The sequence below is a fragment of the Diprion similis genome, chromosome 8 (genome assembly GCF_021155765.1).
Source record: "Diprion similis isolate iyDipSimi1 chromosome 8, iyDipSimi1.1, whole genome shotgun sequence".
NCBI classification, from domain to species: Eukaryota; Metazoa; Arthropoda; class Insecta; order Hymenoptera; family Diprionidae; genus Diprion; species Diprion similis.
In genome coordinates this window covers 9,090,267-9,105,153 of record NC_060112.1, presented here as the reverse complement: position 1 = coordinate 9,105,153, position 14,887 = coordinate 9,090,267, and the positions used below count along the sequence as shown (strand labels likewise).

General features: G+C 35.5%; 1 protein-coding gene across 9 annotated transcripts in view; it reads right to left on the bottom strand.

The window, feature by feature from the left end:
* The window catches only part of LOC124409085 (histone-lysine N-methyltransferase 2C-like), a 67,697-nt gene that overhangs the window by 26,494 nt on the left and 26,316 nt on the right, over positions 1–14,887 (bottom strand). For 7 of the 9 annotated variants that reach the window (XM_046886476.1, XM_046886479.1, XM_046886480.1 and 4 more), the window contains 9 exons: positions 12,140–12,275; positions 11,837–11,940; positions 10,560–11,235; positions 10,263–10,442; positions 9,554–9,763; positions 9,174–9,458; positions 8,161–8,703; positions 6,201–6,502; positions 3,055–3,207 (listed from right to left, as the gene is read on the bottom strand). In XM_046886476.1, the coding sequence (XP_046742432.1) occupies positions 3,055–3,207; positions 6,201–6,502; positions 8,161–8,703; positions 9,174–9,458; positions 9,554–9,763; positions 10,263–10,442; positions 10,560–11,235; positions 11,837–11,940; positions 12,140–12,275 (2,589 nt within the window). The remainder of the gene's footprint in view (positions 1–3,054; positions 3,208–6,200; positions 6,503–8,160; positions 8,704–9,173; positions 9,459–9,553; positions 9,764–10,262; positions 10,443–10,559; positions 11,236–11,836; positions 11,941–12,139; positions 12,276–14,887) is intronic. The other 2 variants (XM_046886481.1, XM_046886482.1) reach the window with 1 other exon arrangement.

Sequence of the window (14,887 nt, the reverse complement as noted above, 5' to 3'; positions counted from 1 at the left end):
GTTTTAGTAAGCTTTTCGTTAAATATTCAATATACTGTAAGCTTGTCCAGACATAATCTCAATTGATACACAATCAATGAGTCATACCTTCAGCTTTTTTAACTTATAAAGATGATTTATAATTTGAACTAAATATACTTGAGGGGGGGCTTGTCGATTTTGACATTGACGTATACATCTCTAAATATCGAAGTCCATGTATCTTAAACGCAAAAAGAGCTCAACAGCCCCATCCTAAATACAATTCTGAACAAAAACACTTCAACACATTTTCCTTAGACGCAAAAATAACGAAATGGCATGCTTTCTACGAATTTACTATTGCGATTTCGTAGAATCCATACCATTTCTTTAATTTTCGAAAGATAGAAGTTCGGATACATAAACTACGACTCGATTTTTATTGATTGACTTGAATTAATCGTGCTTCTGAGAATTAAAACTAAACTAAATAGAGAGTCCTGCAATTATTTGGATTAGTATGATCTGTTCCACACTACGTTTGATTTCGTAAAGATTACCTCCAACTATACTAATTACATAAAATGAGTATTGAACATATGAAACAAAATGAAAACGAAGGTATAGAAATACGAATAACGATTATGCTTCTAAGTAAATATAGGCGCTCCTATATGAGTAACGAATTAGCTAATGGAATGTCGAAGACATTAACGTCAACAAACATTTGGAACAGGTGTTTGCATAGGTAAATATTGTAGTTGAGTAGTTTGTTTCAAATTATAGGAATCATTCTCTCTTAAAACATACATACTGATGCAAATTAATGTAAACTTGACCGAGTTCTTGATAATGATGTATCACAAACATACACTACAGCAGACAAAGTACGCCAATCATAATATAACCAAAAGCATCATAAAACCCAGGGTTAGAAAATGAAAGTCAAGTTGATCGAGTAAAATTTGATGTAGAGAACTTGTCCTTAACCTTTAGACTGCCAGAAAGTCTAAATGTAGTCTCTGCTGGTGCTTGGAATTTCACATATGTTATATGTAAGATACAGACATAACATTTTGAGACTTTCTAAGCAGAATAATGCTTTTCAAATCCTGGCAGTCTAACGGTTAATAGGGAAAAGAAGTTATAAATTACTAATAGCAAAGTCAAATGAAGAATGCTGGTGAAGAACATTTCGATGAAACTTCACAATACTTTTGCAGAATTTTGTATAAACAATTACATTAATTGATGCAGGTTATTTAAGCAATTTAACGGAAAATTACATGTTTTTACAAAATTACAGCGATGAAACAATTTTTACACGTGAAAATTTAATGAATAATTGAGATGCATCTGTACTGAGGCTACTTGATCGTACGACACAATTGTTTGATATGCCGAATGACCAAGTTTGCCAAGTTAGATATAAAGTCCAGTGCCACGAACATGCTGAATGACTTATATCACAAATTTCCATTCAGTGTCGGTTTTCATGAAAAGAATGGTCTTTCGACCCTCAGTGTAGACGGCCAGTCGTGTGATATGTTTGTCACTCATACCGCCTGCCGAAGCAACTCAAGAGGATTCTATAGGCGATTAGCGAATGGCCCATATACAGATTTGCAAGTTGTAGAATTTTTTTACACATAGAATTTCAAAGTAACCGGAAACTCCAAGTTTGCATTAAAATCTACGAAATTACAAAGAAGTAGATGAACTTTCATAAAGACCTACACACGAGTACAACCTTCCATCGTTCGAAGTCAGTGGAGTTTGCAGAATTTGATCTAATCTAGCAAGTCCGTCCAAAAGAATAACGAAATATCTGATAGTTGTATTAAGAAGTTTACAACAATTAGATGTCCATACAAAACTGCCAGTCCTGATTTAATTGACGTCGCGAAATTTGTTTTACATTGATCATAGTCTGCCTTGAAACACATCTCCGATTTAGGAGTATAGTATTCTACAGAGTTTGGTGAAAAATTATACATTCGATGTATAGTTACAAAAGTTTAGTCAGTTAGAAATGAGATAAATGTTGACACAGAATTTCGCAAGAGTAACTATGTCTGGTACACTTGTTTTTTTTTTTCGTCAGTAAGGTATTTTTTTTAAATACATCTAATTAGAATGATAACAGTCACAGATTCAAATCCATTGTTTCCTCCTTTTTTATTACAACATATTCGGTTTCATGAAGAAAGCTGCAACATGACGAATGTGTGTCAATTGAGGTGTGATTCATAGACAACAAGTGGAGTGTAAAAAAAAAAATAGTGACAGTTATACGTCAGTTCAACTTGGGTGGGAGTCAAAATATGGTAAGATTAAAAAATAAAATGGTAAAAATATCGAACTTTCGAATATGCAAAAGTCTATTTTGTATAAAGCAAGTATGGTGTCTGTGTCTTTTTTAATAGTAAGTAATCATTGCTGCAACAGGACAAAAAAACCATTGAAGTACAAAATAGTGCACTTTAACGTTGTGAAACTGATAAGTACTTTTTCTGTACTTTACTAAAAGAAAAAAAAAAACCTTGTAAACCATACATTGTTACATAAAGTATTGTATGTATCATGCAGGCACCTTTTTTCACCTAGCATATCACAATATTTGTCTTCGGCTTTAGTACGTACTCTCCTATGACTCATATTGCAAACTTACACTTGGCATAAAAAGGCGACTTTGCCTTTGTGATGCATAATATAATACTACAGAATTTTTTAATACTAATAGATACAGTACAAAAAACCAAAATAAAGTCAAAATTGTCAGGATTCTATTGATTTTATGTTTGCACTTGCTATATTCTTATTCATTCGAACGATTCCATATTTTGGTTTTTAATACTTTAATCTTCATGCATTTTCACTTTTCTATATTTCAAAACTCTATGAAATAAATTTTTGTGTCTTTGAAAATTTGATGACGTGACGCATCAATTTTTTAATTTTTCCACATTTTAATCCCAACTCGCTTATTTTCTTTTTATAAATTCAAATATCAAGGCAGTTTGCTATTGACAATCGAGTAATTTATGAGATACATGAATCGAGTGCAAAAAATTTTCTTCAAGGCTTGCTCACCTGCAGAAGCAAGGGTCTCCGATGAGGATGCGGTGGTATGCCGGGTACACCAGTGTGAACCACGGAGGGTAGCGATGGACCTGCTACTGGTCCAGGGTGCCCTACATGGACCGTGGGGCGCACCAAGCCCCGCCCACCCGGGCACAGCCCCATCTAGACATGCACCAACACCAATGCATTGCAAACACCCAGGCCAAAACACCATATTACCAGCCAGTACTCTTATATGTATATCAAATAAGTCACTCAGCTACCTTTGATAGTTTACAAAATCAAGTTAGACATTTTCATATGAATAGATTTAAAACACATGACACAAGTTATCGGATATGTGACCTTGCATAGTAGATTTTGATGGACGATGATACTTGGTTCACGTAAGACTGTCTTTGTCAAGTAACCCGGTTTATTGAGGTCGACCAGACATTTTTTTCCATTAATCAGTATGGGAGACAAAAGTGTAGGAATATTTCGTTTTGCGTTTTCTAATCTCGGTTGCTTCAAAGAAGTAAAATTGTAATGTAATGATTTTTCGTTTGTCTCTTGCTTTGTTTTCCCCGCACTAACGTGAAATAAATCATTTCAAACACTAAATATAAGTATGAAAAAATTGACGAAATTGTACATTGAAATCAGATTTCTACTTGCTATATAAAATTAATCAAAACGGTGATGTTTGATTTCCTACCATCACAGACAAACAGTGACAGCCAATAAAATATATCCTCTTTCCAACAATTAATAGAATAGGTATGCACACAGCGAGCAATCGGTGCTCAGTGTATTGAATTTAATTGGTCATGAGAAACTTTGTTTTGAATTTGTCATCAACGCAATTATATGTTTTAACTATTCTGTACGCAATTATTAAATTTGTCATATTACAGCTAGATAGCTTTAAAATATTGTTGTTGACACCGATGTACATGTGCATGACTGTTGTGTGAGTAGTTATATCATTGTTCAACTGTGAAGTGAGAGAGAAGTATGAATGAATTATGAAAGGAAATATGAGAAAGTTTGGGAAAAACTCAGAAAGAATGAGAGGAAAAAAATAATCACTGTAAGGAGAGGTTGATAATTTATAGAGCTGACACTGTGTTCTGATAGCGACAAATGATGATCGTGAACAATGTATTCGAGCGTTTAGTGAGTTAATCTATGTCATTGATAATTTCCCTTACTTGTATAATTGTTAATTGTAATTGTTGTAGAATATTGTTGAATTATTCAATTCATCTAATAGAAGTGGTTTATTGATTGCTGTCATGCTGTCGGTTAACGATCACTAATTATTTTCAAAATACGACTCCAAGACTCTTAGTTCACCATTTTACGTTTTGACCATTTGCAACGGCATAAAATTATTTAGAACGACTTCAAAGATAGGATACCTCTCATGTTCAAAATGAACTGTTAAATGTAATATGCTAAAGCAACGCAAACAGACTAATATTCAATAAAGACTAATATTTCAGCATAACATGGAATTAAAGAATTAATAGTCAATAACAAAACTATACTATGAACAACATAAGCATGAAACACACCAACTTCACAGAGGTCTAGAGTGTCCTTTTCAACTTCAAGTTGGACATTTGAAGATCACATCAACAATAAAAGGCCAAGTTTCAGAAGCCCTTGGATTTATCATGCCCTCCTCGAAACATTTTGAAAACATATCTACACCAAGGTGTTTCGTTTCAGAGACATTATTTTTAATGCTCCCACCCAAAAAAGAAGAAAAATGTACATAGGAAAGAATAAATTTTCGTGGTAGGATATCTCTTGAATCCATTTTTAAATTCCCATTCCCATTCCCACTCCCGTTCAAATAAAATGGAAGAATCATCTTTTCAATTTTTTTTTTGTTTTTTGTTACCAATTAGCCATATTCATGATACGAATGTTTTAGAGGAATTACCCTCTCAAGTAAAGGTATTTGAATCTTTGTCGCAAAATCGATAGTCTAGCCACTAGAAACTGTGGCCAATTTTTATCTAACAACAAAGTCAAATGTGGTAGACTCAGGCCAAGAGTCGAATATATTTAGAAGGGGAAGTACAGAAAAGATTCTGAAGGATCATGACGTCTAAAACTAATCAGCCTATGACAGTGTACAATCACAAATACTCAGCTATCTGTAATTTGATTAATATTCTTAATCTAGCTTCTTATAAAGAAAGTCGGGACTAGCTTTTCACACACGAAGTATTCAATAACCCAATTGACTTTTCTCGTATCCTCTTAACTTTTGGCCTTTACGTTTCTTCAGTTTTCTTCAGGGAAAGCCATAATATTTCTGAGACTTGTCAACTTGGATTGGATACAAGAGCTAAATCTATAGTGTCCAAATTAAGTGCCTTAGCAAACAAAAACCATACCTGATTTGATTTATGTAGCACCTGAATCTCATCTTTCAGGAAAAAAATGTATCATAACGTGTCCTGATATACGTCAACTAAAATAATTAACCTCACCAAATCTAAGTGCTTCGAAATTATGTGGCACATAAACTTGTGGCTAACATTTTTATTTTCGACTGTTGTAGATAACTGACCGTCAAATTTTTAAATAAATGAGGAAAAAAATAAACAAATTATGAAAGTATCAGACATAATCGGATCTTAATCTGAACTACAAAAAGTAAAAATTTAATGATTCAGTTACTTTTTCACACGGATATATAAAATTACACCGAAGATGCCATTTCTACGTGAACGAAACATGAATAACTTATCAACCTTTCCGTTGCTATTTCAGGTATATCATATGTAATTTTCGGTAACGTGTCGTATTTAGAAATATGACCATTTACTAGTTGAAAAAATTTTTCGAAGAAAGCTTTGAATATTGTCAACATTAAATTAATATTAACCAAAAACAAAACATGCTACTTTACTGTTACCCATAAAATTCCTAGGGAAACTGATTATAGAAAAACTTTGGGACATTCATGTTACTTATATTACACCATGAAAGAAATTACCTAAGACAACATAGTTTTGATCAAACGTTCAAAGCACTTTTTGCGAAATTCCTAGAAAATAATAACCAGAGTCGAAGGAATCAACACAAAATGAAAACACTGAATCTGAAAGCAATGCACATAATCCTAGAAAAGATAAACATCTAATGCCACACACCTGTATAGGTCCTGGATATGGCGGAGGGAGTCCAGGATATGGCGGAGGTGGCGGTGGTGGTAGAGGCGTTTGTGGACCCATCATGTGGCTAACAGGTACCACACGACCTGGTATAGTAGGAACTCCACCTACTCTCATTCCTAGCCTCTGCTGCTGCTGCTGTTGCTGTTGATGCTGTGGTTGTTGTGGCTGTGGATGCTGTGGTTGTTGTTGCTGCTGCTGCGGTTGCTGCTGTTGTTGTTGCTGTTGCTGTTGCTGGGACTGCGTCTGTTGTTGCTGTTGCTGTTGCTGTTGCTGTATTGCTGACCGAAAGCATTCTCATTAGTATTTATGTTAATTAAAAAGATGGGTCTTTTAACCGGTGAGTGCACATTATGGTCCTTGACAATGCCAGCCTTGTTTTAGACTTCATAATTAGTACAATAGGACAAAGTAAGAAGTTACTTTTTATTGAAGAATTAGTTTTCAGATTTTTTTATATTCAGAAACAAGTGTGGGAGCAAATCGACATATGATTTCAAAATGGTTTGTATTGAGTCTGTCAGCAGTGTCGTGTATTGTTTTTACGTTGTTTATTTTTCCTTTAACATGATGAGTTCCTAACAGATTTGGTACAGACAATTGGCTTATTGGATTGTCACTGTAAAACAAATGTGATTTGAACACAATACATATTGCATCTCAACAAAAACTTGTAAAAATTGAGATTATTCAAAACGAAAACTTGGTTGTGCTTAAAACAGCGTTTTTTCACTTTTAGTTGACCCCCGCAGTCCTCTTTGACAGTTTCAATCTGTATCCTGTAACATCTAACTAAATTTCCAATGGGAAGCCACAGTTATGCGTGAAATCAATTTGTGTTAAGAAGATATGTAAATGCAAAGCTACCCTTGATAGAAGAGTCAAATTCAACAGAAATTGCTTTTGTACGATAGAAATTTTCCTACAATTCAATTTTATCCGTTGTGAAATTAACTTTGTTCAAGGAGTCCCCTTGATCAAAATTTTTACATTTATGTGTACCTATTTACGAGTGATTTTTACCCGCTAAATTCGCAGAATTCAGACTAATTTACTATTGTGGAATACGATTCAACAATTTTTTCTGCCATACTGTTGTGGGTGTAATAGTGATCAGTGCCTATCTTCGAGCAAATACACATGGAGGTAAAATCCCAATGCTCGCATGTGAAACTGGCTAAGGGCAATCCCGGTAACACATGTGAGCTTTGGGATGCTACCTCCATGTGTATAAGCTCGATGGTACCTGTAGAGTGCACAAAATCATTATATCCTCAAAATTTGATTCCACTCTGCTTAAGCAGTGGCTACGTTTATGGTGTCAATGTTTGCATCCGTGTGTTAGCTGGTCCCATGCTATTTTACTAACAGTTTATTCTAACTTCAAGTTCATCTGTGGCTAACAACGAATATTTCACCCACAATAATTGTATCCAAATTACCATTTCTACCAAATAAATGCTCCAAACATTGCGAGAAACAGTCGTAGGTGTGTCCGTGGTCGTATGTGAATACCTTCATCATGGGGACCCCTTCACCAGCCAGAAGATTATTTAAAAAAAAAAGCTATATCATAGATGAATATCTTTGGAATGTATCACTGTAAGTAGATCATAAAAAATGTGACGTTCAAAGTTTAGCTGTGACATATGTTATGACAGATGCGACTAGTATATATAATCATTGTCACTTAAGATCATGGTTGTAATTATGGTGTTGAAATGAATTTTTGGAACTCGATTGACGTTCCTATTGCCCAATTATTGTTTACACTAGTTGACCACCTAGTATTCAGCTGACGAGTGGGAATTACCTTTATCATTTCTATGTTGTTTCTTTGTATTTCCTGTTTACCTACTTCCAGCTACATCAGACTTAATACACACTGCAAAATATAATTTACATAGTGCAAGCATACAATTTACATTAGTAGACTTACTTTGTATATGAGTTTGAGGTAATCGCTGTGAATGACCTGGAAAAGTAGACGGATAGCTGACTGTTACAGTGTTAGTCGAAGTAACAACGCCGATTGCTCCATCAGGGGAAATGAGCCTTGTTCCAGCAGGCATTGGTCTTCCGATAGCTGCCGCTTGCTGAACTTGTTGATGCATTTGTTGCTGCACGACTGCAGCTTGTGGATTTGTTCCCTGTTGTCCCGGTACAGGCTGTTGTTGATGGGTGCTTTGAGATGTTGCAACTAAAGTTTGCGCCTGTGGCCGTATGTTTGTTATTGTATCAGACTGATCCTGTGATGAGCTACTGCTGGTCGCTTCTCGAATTTCGGGATGAGTGACTGAAGTGGTGCCCACGTCTTCGCGCTTTATTTCTGCTTTTGTCACTTTTTTTTGTTTATCTTCTTTAGTTTCTACTTCTACTTGCTCTAAGTCGAGATCAAATATGTTTGTTTTTTCACCTCCAGTCATATTGTCCAATTCGGGATCCGCGTATTCCAGTATATTAAAATCGGCTCCCATTTCCGCTAAAAGAAACACATATACAAAACTCATGTTACTTAATTATTTTCGTGAAGGAAGTATTTTGAAATAAATTTTAATATTTTATATTTATGGCCTAGCTGTTTAGAAGCTAATGAGCTGTGAAAATTGAAATTCTCACATTGCCTGATGAATACATTTTCAGTGAGGGACTCGGGTGAAATTTTGAGAACACCGAGTTTTTCGGTTTTGAAGTGACTAAAATAGACGTGTTCTAAAATTCCATCCAACAAGATTTAGATTATGATAGTATATGTTCTTAAATACAATTTCAATCTTCTCTGATGAAAGTGTACGCACAAGTAATTCGGAAACTCGCTATTATCTAAATTTCACCAGAGTCCACCCTTAAACTGAGAGAAAAATTCATTCGTCAATGATGCTGACATATTGAATGCACTGGCATAAATGCCTCTTTCACTCATTAAGCAATAACCAGCAGATTTATTTTTACCTAAAAGTTCATCATCATCGTCAGCTAAATCTCCCAATATTGCGCTAACACCTTCCACTTCTACCATTGGAGCACTCTCTTGTTCAAGTTTTTCAAGCTCCGCTGTTACATTATCTGGGATTTCTGACGCTTCAGTGGTTGGAGCACTTGCTTCTGTTACTGTCGCTGACAGAAGTGGAGGTCTCACTATTCCTTGTGCACCCATCGTTCTAATACCTTGGTTTATATTATCAAGTCCAGGCCGCACTGATCGTTGAACTAAGCTTTGTGGGGCTTGAGTTGGTTCTGTGACATCAAAATTATTTCCATGATTGATGTATTTTTTTTTTATAGATATTTCAAACAGTCAGTGTGCAGTGATTCGATTTAATATCGCTTACCTGGAAACCTCTGTTGTTGCAAAATGTCAAACTGCTCCGCAAGAGGGTTTCGCGGGCCAGGTAATCGTTGCAATACCTGGCCACTCTGAAAATGTTGTGGCGGTATGCCGGCAGGCACTGGTGGCCGTTGCAGTAGCGTTCTTTTACGAGAATCGATACCTTGCAATCTGGCTTCAATATTACCTCCTGTTGGTAGCCTCACATTCAGCCCTGTACACCAAATGATAGATTTGTCTTTAAAAAATTAAACAAAAAGGTCATGTTCTATCAAGAACTCAAACTTTGCATCTTAAGGATTTAATGGTTTCAAATGAATTTCAACATTTCAATTACTATTTCCGAAGTCACCATAGGATGGAGTCTTGTTTATCAATCATGAACAAACGTGTCAAATCTCATAAATGAACAAGAGTTTACTTATACCTATGTATGCATAACAAGCACCTAAGGAACTAAATTTCTGAAAGTAGCCTAGATTGTTATAAGTAATATCTTACTAATCTTTGTGTAAATATCTTTTCTCAGTTCTTGGATCGTTTTCAACGTCTTATAATCAAATAAGGCTACTTTGACATTTTATACATAGTAAGGCTTTATTTAGCACGAGTATTTGAAAACAGTGTATGGTATACCCGACTCTTTCCGATGTAATTTATTTCCTCCTATATGTATAGGATATTGATGAATATTCATTGTTCAATGTGCTTACCAATGGGATTGCGTATGATGACATTTGGCTGAATAGGCATTCGTGGTCTGACAATACCAGGGGGAAGCGGATGCCTGAAAGTACCTTCTCCAGTATTTCCCGAAGCTTGTGAATGTTGAGGAAGTTGAGGATGACTTCCATCAAATTGCGGCTGAGGATTTTCACTTACACTTTGCCCATCTAAACAGGAATTTATGAAGATATTGAGATGCGAGTGCTTAGCAACGATTACTAACTGAGATTGAACATTAGTACGAGTAAGCGGAAATTAAGAAACCAGTATTGAATAAGAATTACCTTGATTCCACGAAGTGGCGAGAGGTTCCAATTTTTTATTAAATTGTTGCCGTTGGAGCAAGTCCCGTAATTGACGATTAACTTCTGGTTGCTGATTAAAGACCTCAGGTGATTGAGGTTCTTGTCTTGATTCTCCCCTGGGTGGGGTATAACTGGGAGCTGGAGACGGAGTGGGTGCTTGACTGCTATAAGGATCAGGAGTTCGAGAAGGGGCATAAACATGTGGTGAGGAACGAGGTGTGGGAGCATTGAACACAGGGCGAGGTGTACCAGGTGGTTGAGAAAAAGAATCGTTCCGAGGTGAGGTTGCATATGAAGTTGTGGTGGGAAATTGTGGTCTTGACGTTTGAGGAGTTTGATTATACGATTCTGAAGGTTCAAAGCGTTGGAAATGATCCTGCGACTGTGAAGCTGCAGGAGATTGTGGGAAATCATGGGGAGATTGAGGTTGTGGAGAAAATGGAGAAGGAGGCTGTGCAAAAGTACTAGGCATGCCAGGCCGCACAACAGAGCTGACCGGACGAGTGACTGGAGTAGCGTGTTGAATTGGTAGGCGTGTAATACCTTGAAGCGGACTCTGGGGAGCTACACCTTTTGTAATTTTTATTGGAGGGGTCGAAAACGTTGCACGAGATCCAGGAGATGGCGATGCTATGGGACCCATATGATTTCCATCCTGAATGAAAATTTGATATAAAATAACCGTTCCACAAAATGTAGCAATAGTTATCATGAAATACGGTCGTTTGGCTTGTACTGTACAAGGTATATACTTTGAGCCGAGCAGTCAAAGTAAACCTGCTATAGGAGTCAATTATATCATAAAATTATTTAGGTATAATTAATCTACAACTGCTGACTTGCTTTGCGTTCAATAATAAAAGATACCTGCACATAATATATAAATAGTTTAAAACCGCGCACTGACTTCAGCATTTTTGCATGCATGTACAGTTTTCCTGCACAAACGTTCGTGCATATGAACTTTTTACGTTCTCGACATTTGTGTTCGTGCGCGTAATTTTATGCTCAGACCATTCGTGGTAACCATAGTGAGCCAGTAAAAATCAGGATACCGTCAAAGATGCGTCCTAACTGAGCACTGTTCCGCATGAAAATCCTTTGACGGACCGACGAGCGACGGATCGTGATCGTTCGTGCTCACGATTTGGGTGTATGCACAAACACGAAGTACTTACTACAGCATTCGTGCGTAAAAATGCTCAAGTCAGTTCGGAGCTTTGGGATGTTATTTCATGGAATTTAGTTGCAATTACCTGAGCTGTGGAGACTTGTAATTGTGTTGTTAATCCTGGGGTGTTTTCAGTGCTCATTTGAGTTGTGCCATCTTCATTTATCTGTCTGTGTACCCTTGCCATGGCTGCAATGAAATGATGAAACAAATATGTTATATATAAACACACTATATTAGAAATGAAAAAAATTAGGAACTGAAAAATTTATCTGAGCACCAGCTAAAAATATAATTTTTCACTTCATTGTCTATTGTTATGCGTTTTTCGTGGAATGACACCAGTCGGTGTTCATCAATTAATAAACCTTTTAAACATTGTATTTACCATGTACACGTTGCTCGTGAATAACTTGTTGCTGTATTTGCGCTTGCTGTTGGCGCATTGCTTGCAGTTGTTTCCATTGCCGCTCTTGCTCTGCCTCCCGACTAGACCGATCCCTGTTTGAAAGTCTGTCTTGTTCCTGTTAAAGAAAAGTCATTAGCATATCTGCTTTATGCCATATGATCATTAACCAGCATCTGTCTGTTCACAAAAACAGGAAAAGTCAATACTACATGTTTATGGCAATATGTGAAATCTTTCAACTTATTCAGATAAAATTGTCGAACTAAGTTATTCTGCCAATGTAATGGTATACAAGTAGGCCGTAATGATCATATAGCAAATTCCAAAATCAAGTAACTCCAATTATAAATGAATGCGAGCTTCAAAAAAATTCAGACAAAAGGAAATTGAAAATTTTAGGTTTCCCCAAGTGAGAATATGTTAATAAATCACTATATTGTGAATATACCGGAGACAACAACCAGCCACCATTTAAAAATAATTTTACACAAGACACATATTACATCCAACTCCTCTTAAATCATGAAAAAATAAATCAGTGGATTAACTTCAACTATATATTCATTTATGCTATGACAATATATGTGTAAAGATTTTTTTATGGCACTTTATGACTAATGTTTATTCGATTTTGTCACATTACGTAACTGCAAAAGTATCATCCAGTATATAATAACTATAGCTCGGAGGAGGAATACATGAAAGCTTGATATGCAGCGATATAGGCAAATCATGCAGCAATGTGAGGCTGAGCAGATTAGAATTTCCATTTTGAAATTGCACCTTGTCTAACCCCATAAATGTACCAGTTTTTGATATGACTGGTTTGTTCGCAAGCTGATTAATTTTTTTATCTAGTCTATAAGATGATAAATCATTGGAATAAGAAGTCATTTTCAATACCATTATTTCTCTGCATATGCATATGCTCGATTAATAATTTAAAAAAATGCAAGTCCAATTTTTACACTATAATTGTCGCTAGCGTAAAAAAGAATTTGTTCAATTGATGTGTTAATTATACACTGTATACAATTACGTATACGAAAGCATTGTACTAACAAATAGTCACAATTGAAATAAAAAAATTTCAACATCAACTTCAACATGAACATCAACATTCAACAGTGACCAAAAACTAATCCGAATATGAGCAGTGTTTATAATGCCTGCCGACTTATAACAATACAATGCAAAGCCAAGGATACCCACAGAATTCTGCAGAAAAGCAGAAGTAGTTAGTTTTTAGGAAGTGGAAATATTCGTGGAACAGGTGGTTGTTTTGATCCAGACAGATTTAGAAAGTTTATAAAAGTCGGTAAAAGGTTCATGTACCTGAAAAAAAAAAATCACTACCAAACTTCTTCAACATGCCTTTATAGAAGAATTTGGTCAAGCTGTTTGTAATGGAATTGAAGGAAGAAAAAACCTTAGTACATGAGGGGACAATAGAATGAGGTTCAAAGGCAATATTGAGCTACCTCAGATCTACCCAACAATAATAATAGTTCATCTGTGAATAATTACACCAAATAAGAATAAAAAATATAGAATTAAAATATTGATTTCAGTATATCATTTACTTATTATAAATTTCACTACGATTTGAATGTCCACCAAGTTTTCAACTTCTAGAGCTCAATTTTCATGAGATTCAACTGCATTAATTCTGAAACTAGTAGGCAACTCATGGTATTACATTTTTGTTTAAACTATGTTCTGACGAAAAAATATAAAAATATGCACGTTCCACGAAAAAATATCTTTTCAAATTCATAAAAATCACCTAGACGACATATTTGAAAAACATTCTCTTATGCCACAAATGTAGATGATTATTTCAGTACTACTTCCTGGAAACTGACTAAATTAATATTTTGTAGACCCGAAATTGATGCTTTGCTCCAATACAGTGAAATTACATTTTTTTGTAACAATTTATCACAAATTCTCTAAACAGTGAGTCTTATACAGGATGAATTTTCTCCGGGTTCGAATTATTACACTGTTATCAACTAGATTTAGCATCAGGCTAAACATTAACAATTTGAGGTAGAAGTTAATTTCAATAATAGTGTGACCAAGCAAGGGGCGTGGTACTGGCAGTGGTAAACTCTTCCTTCATTCGAGTCCGGAGAAAACTTACCATATATATTCAAAACCTGGTGGTGGATCTGGTTTTAAATTGTGGTATGTCACAGACAAATCCAATTTCAGTCACAGATGGTAAATTCACAACTAATAAAACTGCTTTGTATAGGATAAAAAAGCGAAATAGGGACTCTAATTTCAAAATATCTGACTGTGTAAGATTTTGTCACAAGATCCGACATGAGTGCGCCGATCAGAGAGCGTTCTGAGACCCCTGAGAAAATGGAACTTTACATGCAGTCAACTGCTTGTGAAAAAAATGTAATGTACAGTACTCGATACTTGTGGGATAATATAGAATATCAAAAATTACAATGGCAGCAAGAAAGAAAGAAGCAAATGAATAGTCACATTTAGGATAATTTTCAAATTTGTGTAGTTTGAGATACATAGGCGTGTATACAATTTTGATAAAATACAGTATTTCAGATATACCGAGAGTGAGTAAAACTATAGTGTACAAGAAAAAAGGGCGAAAATAGTCTGTATTGCATTGCAGTGTATACTTGCTTCACGGATATATGATACAATGCAACATTGTCAATAGATTTAAGCAAGCGAATGAATGCAATTTGT